Source organism: Brienomyrus brachyistius, chromosome 1 (genome assembly GCF_023856365.1).
Source record: "Brienomyrus brachyistius isolate T26 chromosome 1, BBRACH_0.4, whole genome shotgun sequence".
NCBI classification, from domain to species: domain Eukaryota; kingdom Metazoa; phylum Chordata; class Actinopteri; order Osteoglossiformes; family Mormyridae; genus Brienomyrus; species Brienomyrus brachyistius.
The window spans coordinates 22024926-22048244 of NC_064533.1; the positions used below are offsets into that span (position 1 = coordinate 22024926).

The window sequence follows — 23319 nt, forward strand, 5'->3', positions numbered from 1 at the left end:
GAGGTGAAACCGCTCAGGGCGCAGCCATTTTAAATTCCCCTGTCATGTGGTACGAAGCCATCGATTACGTGACCTAAGGAGCGTTTGCGTCGACTAGAGGTTGATTTTTTTTTCCAATTCTTAAGAAATCCGCTTCGTCGTCAGTTTTTTTATAACTGTTTCTTCCTCGGGATACTAAACAACAAATTAATCATTAGCTATAAGTACTTAGATGTCTGTCACGTTGAGTATCTTATATGTGAAACCAAAATTAGATTAAAAAAAAAAGAATCAGAAAACTTTTATTATCCCGAATGAAATTGTGAGACTATACATGACCACAGAACAAGAAAAAAATAGATACTACATAATAACACGTACAACAATCTACATATATCATATAGAGATAATAAATACATGGTTCGCTGAATATGACCATAAGTATGGAAAATATTGCAGTAGAAAGATAGATATTGACTTTAATTCTATTATTGTACATCCTGTTGCCTGTGTCCTGGTTGATTCACTGATTGTATAATCCAATGGCCGTTGGAAGGAATGATTTCCTCAAGAGTTCTGTGGTGTATTTTAGTTGCTCTTCTGCCCAACCATAACACTGTGAAGCAGATGAGCAGCTGCCCATGATCTGCCAAAGTGTGGACAGCATCCTCCTCCCCTAGCACTGGCCCAGCCTATCTGATCTATAGAGGGTAGTGCAGTTCATGGACCAGTCTAGTTTGCTGTCTCTGTGGACACCCAGGTACTTGCAGTCTTGTACAATCTCCACAACACCCTGAATGGACAGGGGCAAGGTTGCCAACTCTCACGCATCTGGTATGACCCTCTCACACTCTCGCACAAAATCTTACTCCAAATCTATATTATTTCATTACAAACCTAAAATTAAGAACATAAGAAATTTACAAACGAGAGGAGGCCATTAGGCCCATCAAGCTCGTTTTGGGAGAACTTCACTAATAGCTCAGAGTTGCTAAAATCTTATCTAGCTCTGATTTAAAGAAACCCAAGATTTTAGCTTGCACTACACCAACAGGAAAACTATTCCATACTCTAACTACACTTTGTGTAAAGAAGTGCTTCCTCAAATTCATTTTAAAATGTTCTCCCACTAATTTCCACTTATGGCCACGAGTTCTAGTATTTAAACTAAAAGTGACACCAGCTATCCTTGATACAACTGACTTCATATTGTGTATCAAGTCAGTGGTGTACAGGATGAAGAGAAAGGGAGCCAGGTCTGTTATCGATGTAACTCCTCTGCTGCTCAGTGCCTTCTCAGGCACACCATCCTGAAGATGAACATACTGTAAGTGTCAAGTCATGTAGTTCATGGCACTAGTGGAGCTTCCAGCTCGATTCTTACAGTACATCCTGATTTGTCCAGGTGGTAATAGGTCTACACAGTAGAGCAGGTAGATGATGGCATCATCCACAGCAATCTGGACCTGGTAGACGTTCTGAAGGGGATCAAGCAACAACCTAATCAGTGGTGGAGTATGTCCAGGACCAGTATCGAAGGTCATCAGTCTGTGTGATGTCAGTGCTACTGTGATCAGATAGAGCACCGGCACATACCTTCTTGGACGCAGGAATCAGACTGGATGTTTTCCACAGTCTTGGTATATTCTTTAGACTGAGGCCCAAGTTGGAGATGTTCTGTAGTACTCCACAGAGCTGGAAGGCGCAGATCCAGAGCACTCTAGTACTGATGCCATCAGGACAGGCTGCTTTTCCTGGCCAGAGTCTGCAGAGTTCTTTCTTCACTTGATCATTGGAGATGATGGGACAGCAGGTGGCATAAGCAGGTATAGGATTCCATGTTCTCCAAGAAAGGTGCTGTTACTCCATTATTAAATTCATAAGACAGTTAATCAGTTTTATAAAATTATTCAAAATACTCTATATGTACAAAAGTATTGTGACACCTGGCCATTACACCTACAGGAACGTTTATGACATCCCATTCTAAATCCATAGGCATCAATATGGAGTTGGGCCCCCTTTGCAGTTATAACAGCTGCCACTGTTCTGGGAAGGCTTTCCACCAAATTATGGAGTATGTCTATGGGATTTTTTTCCCCATTAACCCAGAAGTGCATTTGTGAGGTCAGGCACTGATGTTGGATGTGAAGGCCCGTTTTGCAATCTCTATTCTATTTCATCCAAAAGGTGCCTAAAGGTGTTGAGGTCAGGGCTCTGTGCAGGGCAGTCTAGTTCTTCCACACCAAACTCACCCAACCGTGTCTTGCTTTGTGCATGTCTGTGACCTCAAGCCTCCGCACTGCACCTGGCCTGTCAGATAAGAAAACAAATTTCCAAAAAAAAGTAAATGTTGTACTAGATAGATAGATAGATAGATAGATAGAATACTTGACTGCTAAAACCTAACATTAACTTGGAGGCGACTGGGAAGAACACCGCTGGGTTGAAGATCGGGAGGGGCTCCTCTCTACATGCAGCAGGGCAAGCAGTGGAGACGGAGACAGCCCCCAGGAAGAGATCTTCCCGTCTGCGGCTTTTCCGCTTCTTCTTTCGGTTTGCTGCTTTCTGCGGGGTTGAGGGCACCTCAGGCAGCTCCAACAGGGGACCATAAAGCAAGCCACAAGCTGTGGCTAGCTGCTTTAAATTAGCCTCCGCCACCCTGCGTCTCAGCTGACGCAAGTTTTCACGCACCTCGCCCGTTGGTGCGCGTCCTCGAATGGGGACATATGTTCCAGGATATCCCCGGTATGAACAGCCAGAGCGAGAGCCGCTGGGTCCTTCTGGACCTCGGGCTGCTGCAGCCAATAAATCATCTCATGGGTGAGGTCCAGATGTTCCGCCTTGTTCAGGGGTCCTGTCATTCTGTCGCGATCGAAATGGGGAAGCAGGAGCAGGAAGACGGAGGATGGGGAAATATGGCCCAGTTTAATCGGGAAACAGCAACACAGACCATGAAACTTCAATGAACTTCCTGTTAATGACAGGAGTAGGGACACATACTTTAACGTGGACTGAAATACACAGGACTAATTAACAGCAACAGGAAACAGCTGGTAAGCACAGGGATTCCACAAGGGGTAGATGAGGGGGCGTGGCACACGGGAGGATCTTATCCAGAAAGGGCCGTTGGGTGTGCAGGATTTCGTCAACTCGAGAACTGGCCACAACCAGCCGACAAGGCTCCACGAGCGAGGTCGGGGCACCCGCCGAGCGGGAGCCTGGGGGAGCGAAGGCGAGTCAGGGAGATGACCCCAACTTCGGTGTCCCATTCCTCTCCGGGAGACCCAGACACGGGTACCCGGCTGGGATCTGCCGCGATGAGGGGGCGGTAGCTGGCGGGACCCGCTGGGGGGGGTTCACTGGGAAAGTGGTAGGGGAAGTCAAGGAGATCCCCGAGGGGTCCCACTCGAGCTCCTCCTCTAGCTCCACTATGGAGGGAGCAGCGGTGGTCTGGAACTCAGGGACCTCCTCGGGGACTAGGGCCATGGGAACTGTATTATGGGGGATAAAAACCGGGGGAACTGGGGCAGAGGGGTTAAGGACCAGGGGGACTGAGGCAGATCAGACAGAGGGAACAGAGACCAGGGGAGGCAGGACCTTCGCTGCGGGGGCCGCTGGGGCTGGAGCTGGAACCTCAGGCGGTGGAACATCGGCTGCCGGGACTGGACCGACGGGTCGTAATTGTGAGCCCACTTTATTTAAAGAATTATGTAACCTCTTGCATATGCAAAAATCTCGGATATCCCCCTACCATCCCCAGTCCGATGGACTAATTGAATGATTTAATCGTACCTTTTTGGATATGCTGTTACTTTTTGTTGGTGACAACCAATCAAATTGGGATACCCTTTTGTCTTATTTTATGTTAGCCTATCATAGTAGTGTCCATGCTAGCATCTCCTTCACCCCATATAAGGTACTGTTTAGACAAGAAATTGTTTTGCCTGTTGATGTTATGTTGGGGGTAGGGCCAGAGGAGACTTTTATCGGTGGACAATTATGTGTCTGGGAAACATTGTCCACTGTTGTGGAGGCAGTTAAAAAGCATCAAGCATCAAGCTGAACAATAGAAAGTAGCATATGATTTCAGAGCCAATTTTCAATATTATTCTGAAGGGGAATTGGTTTGGGTGCAAAATAAGGCTAAGAAGTGGGGGCCGTGTCCAAAGTTGTAGAGGCGGTGTAGAGAAGCCTTCAGGGAGGTGGACTGAGTGACGGATGTGCTTTATAAAGTTGTGCCAGAAGAGGGTAGCAAAGAGTGATATTCATTTTAATCGACTGAATCCTTTTACTTGTTCTTTGGCAGAGTCAGCAAAACCAAAAGTCCAGGGGAGAGGTTCTGATGGCACTAAACGACCTGCTGGACAGCATGAGCCCCAGAGGGTCCAGTTTGATTGCAGCTGTTCAGATCGAGCTGCTCCTATGGAACTGCAGGAACCATCAGTGCATCAGGCTGGCCCAAGCCTAGCTCCAGAGGGTGCCTTAGGACCAGCTGACCCGGCTGCGAATTTACTAGCCTCCCAGGCATCAAGACAGAACCCCCCCCCCCCCAAAAGGGGAGCGATGGACAAGACAGAGGACACAACACCTGGGGAAACAAAAGCAACAACATCAACTGATGAAAGGGAACAGCATCGACACGCAGAAGAGACACAAGGAGACCAACTCAGACAACAAACGACACACGACAGAGGATGCAGAGAGACACAGGGGCATCAAAGACGGAAACACAGGACCCGAGAACACTAAAGGAGACAACGGAAGGACAACACCAGGGGGCACACCAACAAACAGAGGACAGGGACCAGAAGGGAACAAAGGCGCAGAGGGACAGGAAGCAAACACCAGGGGCACAAAACCAGGGGCCAAGGAAGCAAAGAGCGGGGGAAAACAGGGAGCCAGAGGGAACTGCAGCAGGCGGAAGGCAGGAGCTGCGGGGGCAGCAGGCGACCGTGAGGCCGGAGCCGAAGGAACCCTTGGTGACTGCGAGGCAGAAACTGGAGGGGATGCCGAAGGGGGAGAGAAGGAAAGTAGAGGGACTGACGGAGGAGGGAGGAGAAGGGGACACTGGAGGAGGGCAGGAGGGAGGAGGAGCCAGCAAAGGTGCAGGTGACCAAAAAGTTGGAGCAGGTGGACCCGCAGGTGACCGACGAGGCGTCAGAGGTGAGACTGCAGCCGCTCGACAAGGCACCACAGGTGGGACCACAGGGGACAGCCAAGCAGGAGCCAGGGGGACCACAGGGGACAGCCAAGCAGGAGCCAGGGGGACCACCACAGGGGACAGCCAAGCAGGAGCCAGGGGGACCACAGGCGACTGCCGAGCAAGAGCCAGAGGACCCGCAGGTGACCTCCGAGCCGAAGTCTGGGGGACAGGGCGGGCAGAACCCGACCCCGGCACAGGTGTCCTCTGGGCATGCCTCGCCTTTGGGCGTTTGTTTTGCTTGCTCGCCCAGGGAGAGAGAGCGTTAATGATCTGACAGTGTGTTTATGATTTCAGCCTGGGCACTAATTGCATGTTGTTTTATAATCTTATTTTGTAACTGGGATCCGACCCGAACACCATAGCTGTTATAATCTTGACTAAAACATTTATAATTTAGTGATTTTTAAAAAAACTATTTTGTAAATGGAGGTTCCTGGCAAAGTCAAAAAGCCTTGATGCAGTACACAAATGTATGTGGTGCTTTTATGCATTTAAAACACGGGTCGGTGACCCACACACGATAAGGATAGCCTTTCCCATATAACGATTGACTCTGACAGTATTTACCTGAATATTTTTTTATTATTATTTCTCTATGCTGATGAGATAAGACACATAAAGGAACATCTGATATTTTATTACAGATATATGTATTTTATATATGTGTGTTTCACACGTATTCACAGAAAAAGACATAGATGATAAATCCCCCTCTTACTTAGATTTAGAATTTACCATAATTTCAGTAAGAAGGTCAACATTGACCTGTGGCGCCCAAAATAGTCACTATACTATTTTAAAAGTATACATTTCTAATATGCTTCACTTTCCTAATATTTGTTGCACTAATACACACAGAAAAAGACAGATATTGCTGAAGCGTAGATGAAGAAGCTGTGTGGGAATAAAAATGACGGAAGCAAAAGAAGCAGCAGCTTGATCAGCACAACATTACTGTGAATCAGGAGCCAAATATATCCAGAATTGGTTGTTTAGATCACCATACATAAAATTCATAAATAAATGCAGTTTATTTCAATGAATCTCGCTAGAAGAGGCTTTTGGTTAGAATGACCTTGTTCAGAGGTACTGTGACATTTCCACTGCTACTTTAGTAACATACAGTACAGTATGACCTGCTCACACGTCCCTGGTCTATATGAAATTATACCAATAAAATAAACACACAAATTCACTGGTGCGAATCGTCATAATAAAACGAACTATGGCACGGTTGTCTGGGTGTCTTCTGTTGTGCATAAACTGTGTTCACGTGCATAAAATAACTGCTTATTACTCGGAGAAGACCGAATTTTGAAAAGGTGATATTCAAAAAATAAAATTAATTAGAATAAAATAAGTTCCGAAGAAAAGTCAGCCTTAAAAACCTTAAAAATTGCAATAAAATTACTATGATTACGTTTATGTTCCACATGAATTCTGTGCCCTCTTGGCAATCAGATCCTTCCAAAATTTTCAGAATATGAAGAAAATGTAAAAGACATGAAGTGTATGCAATTTTAAGCTTCCTTATTGATAGGCAGAAATGCATGACAGAGGTTGAGGTAAAAAGCTAAATTCGACTGTGTTAAACTGTAAACCAGGTTTAAAAAAAATGGCTTCAGTATTACAGTGGAATTAAGATGAGATCTTGAAGTTTCCTTAATTATAATCATTTATAACTGGAATCTCGTTCTCTTGGTTATTGCTGTGCAGATTTAAAGCCGAATAATGGATCCAGCTATATTATTATAAAAATATATATAACCCATTACATACTTTGGAACAGAATGTGAATATATTGAACATCCAAGATGCAGAGGCTCTGTGAATTTTGTCTGCATTCTCTGCAGTAGGGTCATTGTATCAGAGACACTATAGAAGGACAGAATTCCTGCCCTGTGGTCGAGGAACACCCCAATCTTAGAGGAAAGGGGTCCATGTATGGGGATCTCCTTATTATTATGCCTGAAGGAGTAAGTGGAGGGAGAGCAGTGCAAACTCCAAGACTTAGCATTGCATCCAAATTTGCTCTCATTGTCTTTGCGGCTGATCTCTTTATATGACACTGCTATATCAACCCCATCTTCCCCACCCCATTCAACCTCCCAGTAACAGCATCCAGAAAGATCCTCTTTACTGAGCACTTGGGGCCAGGAGTCGAATCTCTCTGGGTGAGCAAGACATGACTGGGCACATCCTGCTGTAGCATGTCTGTTTCCGTCTGACAGAGAGATGCATGCATTTGCTGTGGCAGGGTCAAAAGTTAGTTTACAGGCATCTGTTGAAAAAGTAATGGACAGTCACAAGTTTTGCTTTGTGCGATAATGTGTCTGAGTGAAGATATGCATATGCTTGTTTAAAAGGATACTCACAAATTAAGAATTCCTCTCTTGTTTGGGGTGCTAGAGGGAGTACAATACTAAAAGCCGTTTCTGTCAAGAAAAGAACACTTCTGTTTCTTTTAAGGAAATTCAGAGCCAATTGAAATTCAAAAATCACAATTTCATCAATTCTTCCTCTAGCTTTTGACTCAGTCATTGAAGCAGAAGAACATTTCATTTTGAGTGATTCAAAATAGTACATCATTTACTACTCTGAGAAATATATAAGCCAAGTGAAAAAAACCAACAGTTTCATAAACTTACTAACTGCAATTAAAAACAGGAAATGGTATGTGGCCCATGATGTAATAATAGCACATTTATGATTTTAATTTAGTTGCTTAAATATACATTTTACATATCATTCTTTTTAGAAGAATCATAATGATCACTTATTATTAATCAGTAATCATACAAAATGTATTATTATACTAATTTAATCCAGGTATGACTTCAAGTGCAGTAAAATTCACCATGCTCAGAACTCATGGTCTTGTCATGCCCCTTAAAGGTATGCAGCTATGTTAAAGTGCACTTCTCACATATTTATCAACCTGCTGGCTGCTATCGCTTCACAGACAAACATAGACAAACCTTGTTTGGAAATGTTGCTTAGTTCATCCTTGCAGATACTTTCCAGCTGCTCTCTCAGTTTTAAAACGACTTCCCTCACATCATCAAAATAGCAGTTTGGCATGACAGTGATGGTGGGCAAGTCCTGAGATACATAAGGGTCACAGAGAGGCTGAAAGCCCTGCAAAGTAGGAAAACAAATACAAGCAATTTTATGGCAAATTGAGAGATTTCTAACTGGCTAAATCATTATTATTCAAGTCAACACTATTTCTCCCAGAGTGTCCTGTCTTCAATGTGGGCCTTTGGGTATCCCAATGACATCCTAATTGTTGTGATGATTGAGTCTTTTTCTGGTCATGCTCTTCTCTTCCAAGTATTACAGTAATTTCTAAGCATACAATGTCTTCTCATATCATTTTTTTCAAAGATTTGCCAGTGTTACCTGAAGGAAATTGATGTCATCTTCAGTAAATGAAAGTTGCTCTATCTCCCAATTTCTTCTCCTCAGCTCAGCAATCTCCTTCTCCAGTTTCTCCAAGAGTCCTTTAGCCTGACTCTCCGCAGCCTGCTCCCTGCCTCTGATCAACTTATTCACCTCTGAGTGCCTTCTCTCAATGTAACGGATCATCTCATTGAAGATTCTCTCACTGTCCTCCACTGCTGTCTTTGCAGAAAGCTGTTGGAGACATATAGTGACAACATTTTGGTAAGGACACACACAATTGGAATGCACCTCACACTTCTAAAAAGTGAACCGTGATTAGACAAGAGCCTGACTGCACTCTAACATGGCTCCCACAGCATCCAACTGTCATCTTTTTCTTGGGGTCATACTCACTTTGAGTGATTGCACGGCCTCTCTCAGCTCCTGGAGCTCCTTCTCTCTCTCCTGGATTCTTTGGTTGATTTCCCTCTGTGATGACAACAGATCCTGCTGTGGAAAGATAAATAAAATTGACTTTAATATCACTAAAATATTTTATTTCACAAAACATGTTAGCAAGGACACTACTCCCTGTTCTTTTTTCGGAAAGGAAACCACTTGTCCTATTCAGGGTTGCAGGGGGTCTGGAGCCTGTCCCTGAGACTACCAGCAGAAGGCAGGGAACCATAAACCATCCCTCATAAACCATACTTCAAAAATAGATAATTTACCCGTTTCTCATTCCTTGCTTTAGCCGGTAAGACTGTATCATGGTACTTATGGTCGTTTGTTGTACACAGAGAGCAGATGCACTGCTGGTCAGTACAGCAGTAAATATCCAGCACTTTATTATGAACCGAACATATCATTCCTTGAAATCCTTTAATGGCATTAATTAGTTTGTGGTCCTTGAAGGCTAGAGACTCATGATGCCGCAGGTGAGTCTCACAATAAGATGCCAGACACATTAGACAGGTCTTGACAGCTTTGTGCTTTTTTCCGACACAGGCACTGCACTCCACGTCTCCAGGTCCAACATGACAGGGAGGAGGAGAAGCTTGAGGTCCAGTCTTATTCACTTTCTCATCCGTGTTAGCAGGATTACAATTTCGATTTACAACTGGCCTTGGATTGAAGTCCTCCGTGCACTCTGGACAGCTTTTAAAACGAACGCAATCATCCTTGTATTGCATCCAGTAGCCGTTAATGCAGCCCATACAGTAAGTGTGTCCACAGGAAATGGTCAATGGTTCCTTTAGTAGTTTGTGGCATATCGGGCAGCTCAGCTTGTTGGGGACGGTTCTAAATTGTGCCATCTCAGAGAGACAGTTTAGTTTTGTTTCTCTGAGCACAAAAATATCAAGGTATACTGCGAGAGACTCCTTGTTCCGTTTAATGAAACTCCGACTGAAAAGTTAAACTAAACAACGAAATAAGAAGCTACGAATAAGACGCTAAATGAATCGGAGAGTGCAACTAGTAGGTATCTTAAGCCGCAAATGACTTTTCCATTAGTTTGGGCGACACGGGCGAGCCTGTGCGAAGCATACAACGACAACGGAATCCGCAACCGATATGACAAAGCGCAGCAGTGCCTGGGACGTTCTCATCCATAGCTCTGCCCACTGGCCCGCTCCTATTAGCATACATTTGCATGTTGTGAACTTGAAAATGAAAAGGTAAAGTAGGAAATGAAAATTTAGATTGGAAAATAAAAAGACAAAAAGGTTATTTAATTTTATTTTTTAATTTTGACAGGGTCGTTGCGCAGACTGCCAAAAAGCTAAATGGCAAAGTGGAGATTGTATTTTTATCATTATCATTTTTGCTTTCTCTTTGGCTGGAAATGCCCTCCATAACTCTATTGGTCCGTGTACCTTGAGTTCATTCGATTCGGAAACCAAAATCAGAAAAGGAAAAAAACACTATTTGGGTTTTAGATTCTAAACTAAAAATCACACATCGGATTTCGAAAACTGTTTTACTGCCCAGTCACAGTAAATGATTATCGAGGGATTTTGTGGGGAAGGAAATGATTTTTAAAACTCGATTTTCTATGTTTTTATTTTCAACTTTACGTTTTTATTTTTAAATTAACCCAGAAATAAAACTGGAAAAAAGAATTAAGTGGAAACAGTAGATAGCCTACATGTGTCTTATCCAAGCAAGCAATGGATGAGTATAGCTATATAGCTTTTCAAAGGAAACAAAAGGATAACTTTAAAAGACTCGGACATGAACGCCGAAAAAATCGGCAGAATATTTCAGGTGAATGCCTTCGTATTTAAATTGTATAAGTTTTTTTTTTCTCGTGCTGTGCTGTGTACCGTATATAGCTATCGTTTTAGATAGATAAACGGTGGTAATCAAATAGTACTTTTACTTATTTTCGTCGTTGTTCTGTTACAGTTTACATCTGAAAATTAAGACGGGGAAAACGTGTCGTTATAACAATTTCTTGTCGTTTATTACGTCTTTATTGTTTTAATAATTAGGCCCATATTTGTCTTCAAAAGATGTGTGCTCCCAGCCTGTATGTCACTGATGATGACAATATGGCAATATTCCTTGGAGCTAATGACCATTTTAGCTGTCTTGACCTTGACCAACCCTCGTGGCCACTATGAAGTGCATGGAAATGATGCGCAGCCGGTGGTAGAGAGCCCTCAGCCACAGCCCAACCATCGCTTTCGATTTTGTGCATCGCACCACCCTCAGCAGCTGCAGGGTCTCCAAATCCAACTACTGTCACATTACCCCGAGCAAACATGGTGAAGACTTTCCAAAGGTATTCAACTTTCCCCATTATGGTATCAATGCTTCAAAGAAACTAAGAGATGTAGGAAACTTTTATAATTGTTCTTTCAGAAAAAGCCAGATCATTGTGAATACTGTAGATTTTCTTGTGCGTTTTTATGAAGCAGTTGTTCTAACAACAGCTCTAGGTCCGTGTTTGTTGCTGAGCTTCACCATGGGAAGCTGAGACCTAACCGAATTGTTGTAGTCAGATTCAGTGAATTTGAAGCTTCAACTGAAGGTATACTAGCAAAAGTTCAAGATGCTCTTCACACCGATGACCTTTTCATCCTGACTGATGTCCAGGGAAATGAGATAGTAGACTCTGAGGGAACAAAAGGTTAAAAAACTTTATTTACTTTATTTAACAAAATCTATGCAATGAATATTTAGCAACAAACATTTAGCATAAATCAAATGCACAAAAATACTTCTGGATCTGTATTTGATATCAAATACTAATTCTCTATATATTAGCAAAATAAAGCAAGTATTTGTATGTTAATATTGCATATCTGTGTCCAGCTGACTATTCAGGTTTTTACACAGGTCATGCACAGAAGTAACACATGAAACAGATTTACATCCTTTTCCATTGGGTTCTGATATACAATACCATTTGAGCGTTGCTGCATAGAACACAAGTTTGAAATTAATGTCCCCATCTTTAGCACACAAATTGCATTTGTAAAACAGCATACAACTGGTACAGGTCATACAACAGATCAAAACTAAGCAAATCTGCCAATATCGCAGTGCCAAACTTTGACACTTATTGACTCTCTGAAGCCTCCAGTAACCTCAAGTGAGCAGCGCAAGATATGCATCCCAGAGAATGTATCATGAGTGGATATTTGGAGCAATGTAGTTTGCAGTATTCCATGCAACCTGTGCAAGTCATATCTGCTCAGGTACCAGAGCAGGTATCAGAGGCCTAGATTTCAAAGATCAAAAGAGACCCAGAACTAAAACATTCCTCTGCAACAACTTGGGTTTTTTTTTTTAATCAGCGCGTCCATATCATGCAGAAAACTGCACCTGTCCAATTCATGTCGTTATTAAGTGCTACGTGCCAAATTTCTAAGACATAAATTTGTTGTTTCTCTGGTCAGACGGAAAAAAGGGCTACTGTGCAGATCCAACAAGGTTTTCAGACTAGTTAAGTTGAAAAAGCACACATAAAAATGCAACTGGATGTAGAGCACCATGAAATCAAAAAAGTAAAAAATATAAAAGAACACTTATTTCAGTAAACAGTGGAATCCAACCATAAAGGTCGAGGAATATTGTAGAACATGTATCATGTGACAAATGTCATTCGAATCCCTGATACAATATGACTAAGTTCTAGAACATGATGCCTCGTTTGTGTTGTTACAAGGACCATTCGAACATAGTCTAAACTTTAAAGTAGCTAGCTAAAGCCATTGAAATATTGAAATAAATTTTAAACTACATAAATTACCTGATTAAAGTGTTAATGATTGGTACTTTCATACTTTTTAACATTTATTTTGGAGTCACTGAGATTCCATGAGAAGTGTACAAACATTCAAATGAGGTCAAGAGTCAAGGATTATAGCCGGTTGACTGAGAGGGCTCCAGGAGATGGGCTTCGACTGCGACTGGTGCCCTAGAACACAGTGAAAGATGAATTAATACAAACAGTTAATAGTCCCAGAGTAACAAAGGCTGGAAAGTTGAATCTCCAATGGAAAAACTATGAAGCTGGTATGTAAGCAGGTATGATAGATAAGTTTTAGAATTATTGGGAAAAACACATATTTTATGGTAAGGGATAACTCAAGTGAACGTTTCCTAAATACATTTCTAGCTCCAAGAGGACATGAGCACCTAGTTCAAGAGCCAACTAGATGGTCAATCTGTACTTATCATCCCACCCCATCAGCAAGCCGCCAGGCAAGTAGGTTTAGTAAGAAGACATAGAATTTTCTATTCTAATGGATCAGCACAAGGACTTTTTTTTTACTCTACATCCTGCGACCACCAACAGAAGCTTCATGCATCATTACTGATGATGCCAGGACTACCAAAACAACTTCAAAAAGTCACATCTTGAATCTCATAATTCATCCACCATAAATCCTGTACTGTAAGGTGGAATTCCGTGCAAAAGTCGGGTGGGATCAGTTGTCCCAGCAACTTACTAGAGCCCGGATGGGGCTGGCAGAGCTGGAACGCACAGGGCTACAGCTCCTGCTTCTGCTTCTCCACTGGAAAATGCAAGAAAAAGACAGTCCATCTTGTTAAACCACCACATCCATTACCCTTACATAATGCATTTTGTATTAATATTATCATACACCATACTGTACCATGCCTATACCATATACGCAACACCCAACACATACCATATGTCGTGGCCAAAAGTTTTCAGAATGACACAAGTGTTGGTTTTCACAAAGTTTGCTGATTCAGTGTAGATGTTTTTGTCAGATGTTTCTGTGGTATACTGAAGTATAATTACAAGTGTCAAAGGCTTTTATCGACAAATACATAAATTTTATGTAAAGAGTCAATATTTGCAGTGTTGGCCCTTCTTTTTCAAGTCCTCTGCAATTTGCTCTGGCATGCTGTCAATCAAGTCCTGGGCCAAATCCTGACTGATGGCAGCCCATTCTTGCATAATCAATGCTTGGAGTCTGTCAGACTTTGTGGGTTTTTGTTTGTCCTCCTGCCTATTGATCATAAGTTCTCAATTGGATTAAGGTCTGGGAAGTTCCCTGGCCATGGACCCAAAATGTCGATGTTTTGTTCCCTGAGCCACTTGGTTATCCCCTTTGCCTTATGGCACAGTGCTCCAACATGCTGGCAAAAGGCATTGTTCATCACCAAACTGGTCTTGGATGGTTGGGAGAAGTTGCTCTCAGAGGATGTTTTGGTACCATTCATTATTCATGGCTGTGTTCTTACGCAAAATTGTCAACTCTCGTGGCTGAGAAGCAACCCCACACACACGAATGGTCTCAGGATGCTTTACTGTTGGCATGACACAGCACTGATAGTAGTGCTCACCTTTTCTTCTCCTGACAATCATTTTTCCTGAAGCCCCAAACAATCGGACAGCGGATTCATTAGAGAAAATGACTTTATCCCAGTCCTCAGCAGTCCAATCCCAGTCTGTCAGTCTGTCCCTGATGTTTTTCGATAAATGGTTGATTTAGGTGCAATCATATTAGAAGCAATACCCTTGCCTGTAAAGCCCTTTTTGTGCAAAGCAATGATAACTGCACATTTCCTTGCAGATGACCATGGTAAACAAAGGAAGAACAATGATTTCAAGCACCACCATCCTTTTAAATCATCCAGTCTGCTATTCTAACTCAATCAAACTGTAATCTAACTAATCTAACTCTGATCTCCAGCCTTGTCCTCGTCAACACGCTCACCGTTGTTACTGAAATGATGTCAGCAGCTCCTTTTGTGGCAGGGCTGAAATGCAGTGGAATAGGGTTTTTTGGGATTCAGTTCATTTTTACTTTGCAATTAATTGCAATTCATCTGACCACTCTTCATAACATTCTGGAGTATATGCCAATTGCCATTATAAAACTGAGGCAGCAGACTTTGTGAAAATTAGTATTTGTGTCATTCTCAAAACTTTTGGCCATACCTATAATATATACACCTATGCCACATCTCTGCTGTATAGTATCATGCTGTGTTAACATATAGTACCTCATTGAATTGTATGTGGTACAGCATAGTACCTTCAGCCTACCCCCCTGCAAAATCTAGTGATTTGTACCATATTTATACACATTGAGTCCCCTCACGCTCTGCACATTTTATGGATGAGGACCAGGGGGAGGGGGCTGGATTGGCATACCATAAGTTACAATCCTACGGGCGGCATGAATCCCCCAATGGTCAAACCCTAGAGTCACTCCAGTACCACACTTGGTAGCATACTGCATATCACAAACTATTTTCAATCGCATCATGAGCCATATCACATATTATCCTGCATCACACTATAGCATCTGCTATATGACACACGCAACAGGACTGTTCTGTGCTGCAGTGCTGTGATAAAACATCCACGCAAGGTCAAAGAGAGACATCCATGAGTCAGACACAGTACCAGGGCTCCCCTCATGGTTACAGCCTCGCCCTTTACAACGATGCTGTCCCCCTCCATTAGCGCGGGCCATACGTGGAGCGCCACTAGGGGCGCTGTGAACTCTGAGTCGTAACTGCGGCGGTACCTGGGGGACAGGAAGGCAAGCGGGGATTTATAACCCTTCCAAACATACTTATGTTACACTGCATGCACTTTGAGATGTGAAAATATGATTTTATGGAGTAATACATGCAAATACAGTGAGGGAGCTTGTTGTGACTGTCCTTGCTTATGTGTTTATGCATGTATATATTCTATATAGGAGAAAATATGTTGCCATGGACAGTGGTCCTACTTTATCTCAATGAGGTACGACCACTATTGTGTTCTACAATGGCAAAGTATCCCTAATTGCATACTTTATGACCAACGTTGGGTCTCCTACGCTCTGTTATATCTTGCGACAAAATATCTTAGTTCAACTATATTCAGTTTTGAACAAGTACACTATCATTTATTTACCTGCTGCGCATACAGATAAACTGTCAATAAACTTTTTCTCAGTGTCAGTGTAGTTACTGAGCTTTGCCTTTGTGAGGCAGTATCGTGTATGTGAGTGGCACACTGACTTGCTTTCACTGTACAGCTCCCCATCACTGCTAAAGGCAAGCTCCAAGGGAGGGTCCAGCGTCTGCATGGCGAAGGCCATGTGGCATGTCTCGCGGATGAGCCCGCTGATCAACACAAAGTTCACCTCAGCAGGGAACGAGATCTTGGGGTTCACATTCATGGAGTTGATCACCTCCTACACACAGGTGACAGAGAGCAAACAGACATGCTTCGCTGTGCGGCCATTTATTCTTGCCAAAACAAATTTAACAAGCAGGTATGACCTCAGCTACTAGTCAACCCAAAAACCAAAATCGGAAAATAAAATGGAACAGGATTATGGGACTTATTGACCCTTTTGCACTATTAGTATGGTTACAGCAGATAATCAATAAATAATGAATTTCAGTGCAATATGTTCATGCATCTATACGCAGTGAATGTTTATATGTTTACTTGCACAATGGCGCAATGTGATACAGAGCTTGTAATTGTGTGTGTGTTATATAATACATACACACACACACATACACACACACTGTCCTTATCTTTATAGTTTGTATAGTATTTGTTTAAAACTATGCTAATTGATGTGTTATGTATGAATGTTATTTATGTCATTATGTAGGGTGCTAGTACATTTTGTTGTACTTGGGTAAATCATTTGCACAACGACAAATAACAATTCTTAATCCTTGAAGGGGCAAGAACAGGCAGAGCCCGAGAGGCGGAGTCAGTGAAAGGCTGTGAGGGGGTGTGGTCACTCACGTTGACGCTGGCCTGCACGTCGTACAGGTCGAGGTTCCTAATGATGTAATCCAGCATGGCGTTCTCCAGGCTCTCGGGACCCATGTGAGTGCTGGATAGGGTCTTCCTAACCCTCAGCCTAAACTGCCGGAATGCCAGCTTGGCCGCCTGGAAGGCCTCCTAAGATGCAATTCCAGGATTTTAAGGTAGGGGGCATAAGAGGGTCAATAATTCATACAGAGGGGAAAACCTTATCATTAGTCAATTAAAGGATTTGAATTTTTAAGTGACAGGGTAGGGGGGCGGGGGGAGTTAATCAGCTTTCAGCTGGGGGTTGTGCTCCAATGCCCCTGTGGACCCACAACGACCAACACTCCAAACTGAAGACTGCTCTTGTGCTCCGTGTTGCTGGAGAACAGAAGGTTCAAAGAAATTTCAGACACACCACAACTGCTATGAAGATGATCCTCTGGACCGTGCGGACGTCGTCGACGTAGTGACGCAGCACGTTCTGAGCCTCGAGCCGATGGATGGCATAGAGGTCGCTGAAGCGCGATATCAGCCGGGCGCGGCGGGAGGAGCTGGTGAGGCGGGCACGCGACGGTGACTCATTCCTCAGGCGGGGGCTGGACGAGCGACTGCGGCGGGCGGCCGCACTGGGGGACCGACCCCTCACCAACCTAGGGGAGGTACATGGAAGGTGGATTATATCTATATTCACGGCCACTGCTGGGAAAAGGCAGCCAAGGTAAAATAATTACAGCTATTCTCAGGCCTGGTCTAACCCTTTTTGGGGTCCTAAGCAAAATGTGATTAACGACATTGTCATTTTTCTTCCCATTCTGACAGGCTGATCAGATGAGGGAGCCCCCTGGTGGCCGCTGGGCTCTAAGCAGCTGCTGATTTGCTTATGCCTTGGGCCAGCCCTGGCTATTTTGATTGGCGCTCTTATAGAATCTAAATGAAAAAAAAATGCAACATAAAGAACCCTCCATGTATGCAGACTAACAATCCTAAAGGTACAGCCCCATGTCCTTAAATCACTGCCTGACTCGTCGCAAAATTGAAGCAGGTGAAGATAATCACAAATACACAATTGAAAAAAAAACTATTACTATATGAGACACCACTTTAAACCTCAGTACTTGTATATTATTTTGTGCTGTCTGAATATTGTATATTACTTGTACAATACACATACAATATATAAAATAGACATTGTACGTGTATTGTACATTATACTTCACTATTCTATTTGCTATTATTGGCCTTCGTTGTCAAATATTGTTTAAGTTTGCAGAGAGGTACACGAGTAGTTCACAGTACTTCTACAAATGACAAAGCTTTTGAAACCTTTGAATCCCATAAACGATACTCTGGCTGAAAAAAAAACAATGATGGTGAAGATAACAGCTCACTTCTCTTGCAGGAGGGACTTCTCTGCAGCCAGGAAGGACATCTCCTCCTTCAGCAAATGGATCTGTCTCTCACAGTCATCTAGCATGTCCAGCTTTCGCTTGTACAGCTCTGTCTGGTCACAGGCCACCTGCAGCCTGAAGGACACGTGCATATATGCCACAGAAGTATATACAGACACATCCATACAGAAACACACACACGCGTGCAAAAACATTGTGACTGAGTTATCCATAATTCAGTATTTTATACAGTCTAATATACCTACTATATGATGATATGATAATGATTCTATGACAAACAAGCTCTTAAAAAATTAAAGGCATAATTGTACATGTGGGACCCTCGAGTCAGATCATGGTGAATAGGTTGTCACAGTTAACAGTCAATCGGCTTGAAGGATGTTAAAAAGTCACGTGACGGAAGCCAATCAGCAGAGGCTACAAACACTCACTCTGCTCTTAGTTGTAGAATCTCATCCTCTGTAGCTAGAAGGGTTGTGGCAGATTTGTTTTTGGTTTCATCGAGTTCTTGTTGAGTGTCCATTAGTCTGAAATACAATCAAATCCTGGTCTGAAGCAATCACTGCTAAAAATTAACCTGATTTTTTTGTGACTGCAAACAGATATTTAACAGAAACATTAAGCTGTATCATTGTAGTTGTCAAGCCACAGCAGAAATCCACAAAAGACAGAGTTTTATAACTGAAACCAAAGTGTGAATCGATACAGCTATATGACTAAGAACACAAGTCAAGATTATGTATGCATACCATTAAAAGCACTACAATGCTCAATGGAATAAAACCACAGTAGACATTTGATGTGTTTTGTAAAATGTTGTGAAGTGGTGTTTATTTTGAATAATGTGTTTTAGCAAAATCAGCATCTGGGCCCTATGCCTACCGCACAAGCGCCATGGACGCTGAGGAGGGAGGTTATACGTGTGGCTTACTGACTCTTGTCTAACGGAATCCAGCTGTAGGCGGGTGGAGCACAGCTGGGTCTCCATCTTCTGAAGGTCACTCTCATGGGTGAGGGACAGCTCCCGGATTTTTTTGTCCTTCTCCGCAGCCTCCTGCCAAACACACAGCTTTGATGCACAAGGGACATAGACACCAGGGCCATGGCACAATATATACATGTAATAAACATCAGTGATCATTATGAGGCACTATATACGTTCACACACAAAATCACTACTCACAATAATGACTGGTTTTATGCAGTTATACACATAACACCACTACACTAAATCTCTTGATACAGACAGATACAGATATGTATCCCCAGTTACCAGCTAATGTGTGTCCTAGCCTAGAGACAAGTCCTAAAACCAAAGTCATTATAAATCCAAATTCAACTTCAGATTTTTCCCCAGAACTGCTTATCCAATGAAGGGTTACAGCAAACCTGGATCCTGTACCGGGGTCCAGTGAGCACCAGCCTCAAGGCAGAGAACACTCTGGACAGGACACCACCACAAGGCACATGCACACAGATCAATTCAGAAACACTAAAGCTTCAGCCCAAATGACATGTCTTTGGACTCCTGAAGGCAATCAAAGTACCCAGAGGAAACCTACATGAGGACTGCAGAACAATTCAAACTCCACACTAGAGGTAAAGCAAGGAACACAAACTGATTACAGTGCATTGCCACACTCACCACACGACAAACCAACTCAGGGATGAGAACCTGAGTGTAGCTGTGCAGTGGGTGATACCTCAGGTGGCTGGAGTGCTAATCCTGCCACCACCCAAGATGGAGGACCTCCTTATAGAGCTGGATGTAGATTAACGTCATACCCAGGATGAAGCAGGTTAAGGGCCTTGCTCAAGGACCCAAAGGAGTAGGATCACACGTGGCATTCAGAGGGTTCGAGCATCTAATTACTGGGACGGATCCCTAACCTCAAAGCCACCAATCCGCCAGCACCAGGGCAGGGTGATAAAAAGATAACGATATTGATTAATGATTCCCTCTTTATATCGATGTGGCAAATATTCCGTAAATGTTTGATATGATATGAGACCTGGCGACTCATTTTGCATCACGATGAAAAACGAGTTTTATATCACTTCTTCTATGACTTCTTGTCTGGACTAGCAAGGAAGCACAAGCGCAGACACAGCCATAAACACACAAACATGGGATTTATTGAACAAAAAAAAAAATGCAATATGGCAGGCAGGAAGATGAATGACGACACAATCAAAACACCAGGGAAACTCACCAGGACAGCAGGTAAGTCCAAAGCAACCCATCCAATAAGGGTAATCCAGCAAAATACAAAACGAAAGTCCGAGTCACAAACTCGAATCACTTTCTCGGAAGCATCATATTGGCCCCCCAACCCAGATCAATTCAATTACATTTCTGATTTTTTAGGCCCATTGTTCATCAGGGGTCCTTGGAATCATCCTAAATTTCTCCCCCTTTACGGCACTCTGACCCCTCCCAATAAAATACTGAAAAATATAATACGATATAGAGAAAAGAACAATATTATATACAGATATATATATATATCTGTGGTTGCCATTATTTAACATCAGAAGTCAGATTGTGAAAAAGCCTGTATACGGATATCATTAAAATGATACAGTCCTTGCAAATCTCACACAGCAGGATGCAGGAGGTCGGACAGTCCAACATAATGGTGCCAGAAGGCCTTACCTGGATGAGGCTCAGACTGGTATCCGTGGAGATGGTGGAGGTTGCCAGGGTGAAGCAGGTGCCCAGCCATGGCAACAAGCGGGATTTAAGCGTGTCCACACCGGCATACTGTCCTCCTGAAATGGAAAGCTGGGAGGTTTCAGCAGGTGCGCTGGAAACCACATGATGCCTTAATCCTGTTCAAAAGCAAACACCCTTAGCATGCTGCAGATATTGTGGTGGCTAAAACAAAATTGAATGCTGCTTTATTTGCCATTTTTCCAGGTAAACTGGGGTGCTTCTTTTTGCATATTCCACCAAAATTTGGGGTCTAAGCACAGGGTTAACCATCTCTCTGTCAAAGTGCCCTTAGTGCATTTTGGTGGATTAAGGGCCCAACAGATATGTCCCGTTTTTGCTGAGAAGGGGACCCGATTGGTGACCATCTGATTACAGGCACAGAGACCTAACTACAGGTAATTTTGGAGAAGAGAAAAATCACATTTATAGTGACATCACCTAAAATAGAAAGCCACACTACACTAGTGTAAGATCACATCATGTACTATAGGAATATCAATAAAATAAAAATGTGATTATAGTAAGTTGTGGGGAGAAAAAAATGCCACGTTACATACAGATGAACATCACAATCGAGGAATCAGATTCCTCCTGCATGAAGCAATGCAGAATATGGGGAAGTACTGCACCACCAGATAAAGAGAGACATCCACCTTCTTGAGCAGTGAGGCTGAGGATAGTGAAGAGCTGCCCTTGAACCTTGGAAGTGAGCTCCACCAGCTCACAGCAGCGGTTCAGGTTCTGGTCACATGAGATTACCTGGAAGGACAGAATCGGCTGACATGGAAAGTCTGATGTGACCTCAGTAGGAGTCATTTCACACGGAGACTCTGAAACAAATCATAACTAACCATCCCGATCTACTGCCTATCTAGTACAATCAGCATAGAAATTTAAGTTAAGCAAAATATAATTATTGTTGTAATCTATGAGTGATTAGTAATAATAATATTAGCAATGTATTATTTATTGTAAACGCAACACATTAAACTTTACTATGTCCCAAGCAAAATAAAAAAATAAGCAAAATAGCCACTTAAATAATTGAATAACGTTAGAAGATAAATTTCCATTTTCCTGCATTGACAAAATATGTATTTGTCATTCATAAATTTCTACGATTTGCCGCAAGTTACTTGTGTGCGCGTGTCCGACAACATAGCGCACTACCTCACTACCAGAGTAACGAATGGCTTCACCGTCGTCATGACAACAAGCGTCCATGGTAACCAAACTTTGTCGTAAAATTAATATAATCAACAAGTAATTTCGCCCCAGTTTCAAAAATAAAAGTCCTACTGCAGTAAGCTGCACTGATATAATTTTGCATGTTGGAGTTGCGGGTGCCTGCACTCTCAAGCAATATAATAATGCATACATGGCTACAGTATTCCGATTCCAGACGTTAACTAACGAATTACAACGCAGAATAATCCATAAAAATTGCTAAGGTATTTGGGAGGCGTTCATACTACACGCATATCCAGTTCTCAATAACATCTTCAGTTTAAATACATTTGAATTTTTGTTCAGTTTGCATGTAAAACTTTAATGCAGGAGTACTAAGAGGCCAATGTTGATTGTGATATGACTTACAAATAATGAATAACTTACGTGATAGTCCTTGTACCAGGACTCCAGCTTTTCCTGCAGGACGCTGAAGGATGAGGTGTTCACGAGTCGCCTCAGTGTGTCGGCCATGTCCGTAATCCCGAGCAGCTTTCGGGAAGTACGCGATAAAGATGAGGGCTTGGGACAGGGGCGTGCTGGTTATTTATACCTGGCTTGGCAGTTCGAGCGCTGACGCCAAGCGGTATTTTGGTTGTAGCAACGCGGTTTTCCCAGGGTACTCTCGAGGAATCAGGATGTTAGGGAGCTGGCACATGCGGACCTAAGGCACTAGAATGTCGCGCGCCTGTCAGTGAGCTTTCCAGTCTGGTCTGTAACTTTCATCTCTGCGGTGTAAAAGAAGCATCTGAAATGTCATACTGTGAGACGACCCTAACAGGTTACAGGGTGTCACATGTTTACGTTTGTTTTCCCACATTCAGGATTAACCATGAATAACACACTTTTGTCGGTTTGATGTATTCTTTTCATATTAAACCACGTTTCTTTCATTCCGCCCGTTAATGAAGTTTTAGAGCGGCAGGGAGAGTTTCTGAGCAATCACTACATCTACTGTTTAGGGGAGGTTTTCTTGTTTTTGTTTCGCTTCTTTTTTTTGCGTGCCAAATAAAGCTTCTCGATTGAAAAAGACACGGGTTGTGTGCAGCTGCTGCACATTTCCGAAGATCCCGTTTAGTGTATGAGATCTGCGCTGAAAAAATATCAATCCACACTCTTAATTTAGCTTTTC

The 23319-nt window shown here is 42.8% G+C and overlaps 2 protein-coding genes across 5 annotated transcripts; both read right to left on the minus strand.

Moving 5' to 3' along the window:
- Window positions 1–3127: 3127 nt before the first annotated feature.
- Window positions 3128–9897, minus strand: LOC125749574 (tripartite motif-containing protein 16-like). Its single transcript, XM_049026987.1, has 9 exons — window positions 9301–9897; window positions 8984–9079; window positions 8588–8821; window positions 8164–8323; window positions 7561–7620; window positions 6965–7466; window positions 5027–5151; window positions 3389–3473; window positions 3128–3341 (listed from the first exon to the last, which is right to left on the minus strand). Exons 1-9 carry the CDS (start codon window positions 9883–9885, stop codon window positions 3128–3130), a joined length of 2061 nt encoding a protein of 686 aa, XP_048882944.1. The 5' UTR covers window positions 9886–9897.
- Window positions 9898–11365: 1468 nt separating this feature from the next.
- spata18 (spermatogenesis associated 18) lies at window positions 11366–23205 on the minus strand. 4 transcript variants are annotated; one of them, XR_007397011.1, is made up of 13 exons: window positions 22575–23201; window positions 21614–21719; window positions 20901–21016; window positions 19180–19298; window positions 18676–18771; window positions 18224–18358; window positions 17251–17485; window positions 16827–16985; window positions 16079–16254; window positions 15471–15594; window positions 13534–13599; window positions 12831–12998; window positions 11366–11690 (listed from the first exon to the last, which is right to left on the minus strand). XR_007397011.1 is itself a non-coding variant. In XM_049008640.1 (13 exons), the coding sequence occupies exons 1-12, from the start codon at window positions 22659–22661 to the stop codon at window positions 12942–12944; spliced, it is 1476 nt and encodes a 491-aa protein (XP_048864597.1). In that variant the 5' UTR covers window positions 22662–23205; the 3' UTR covers window positions 11366–11690; window positions 12916–12941. The 4 variants fall into 4 exon arrangements, 3 of the variants coding, with proteins under 3 accessions (XP_048864597.1, XP_048864607.1, XP_048864584.1); XM_049008640.1 differs by having other exon boundaries at window positions 12916–12998; window positions 22575–23205; XM_049008650.1 differs by lacking the exon at window positions 11366–11690 and having other exon boundaries at window positions 11702–12998; window positions 19180–19295; window positions 22575–23202.
- Between the last annotated feature and the right edge of the window lie 114 nt (window positions 23206–23319).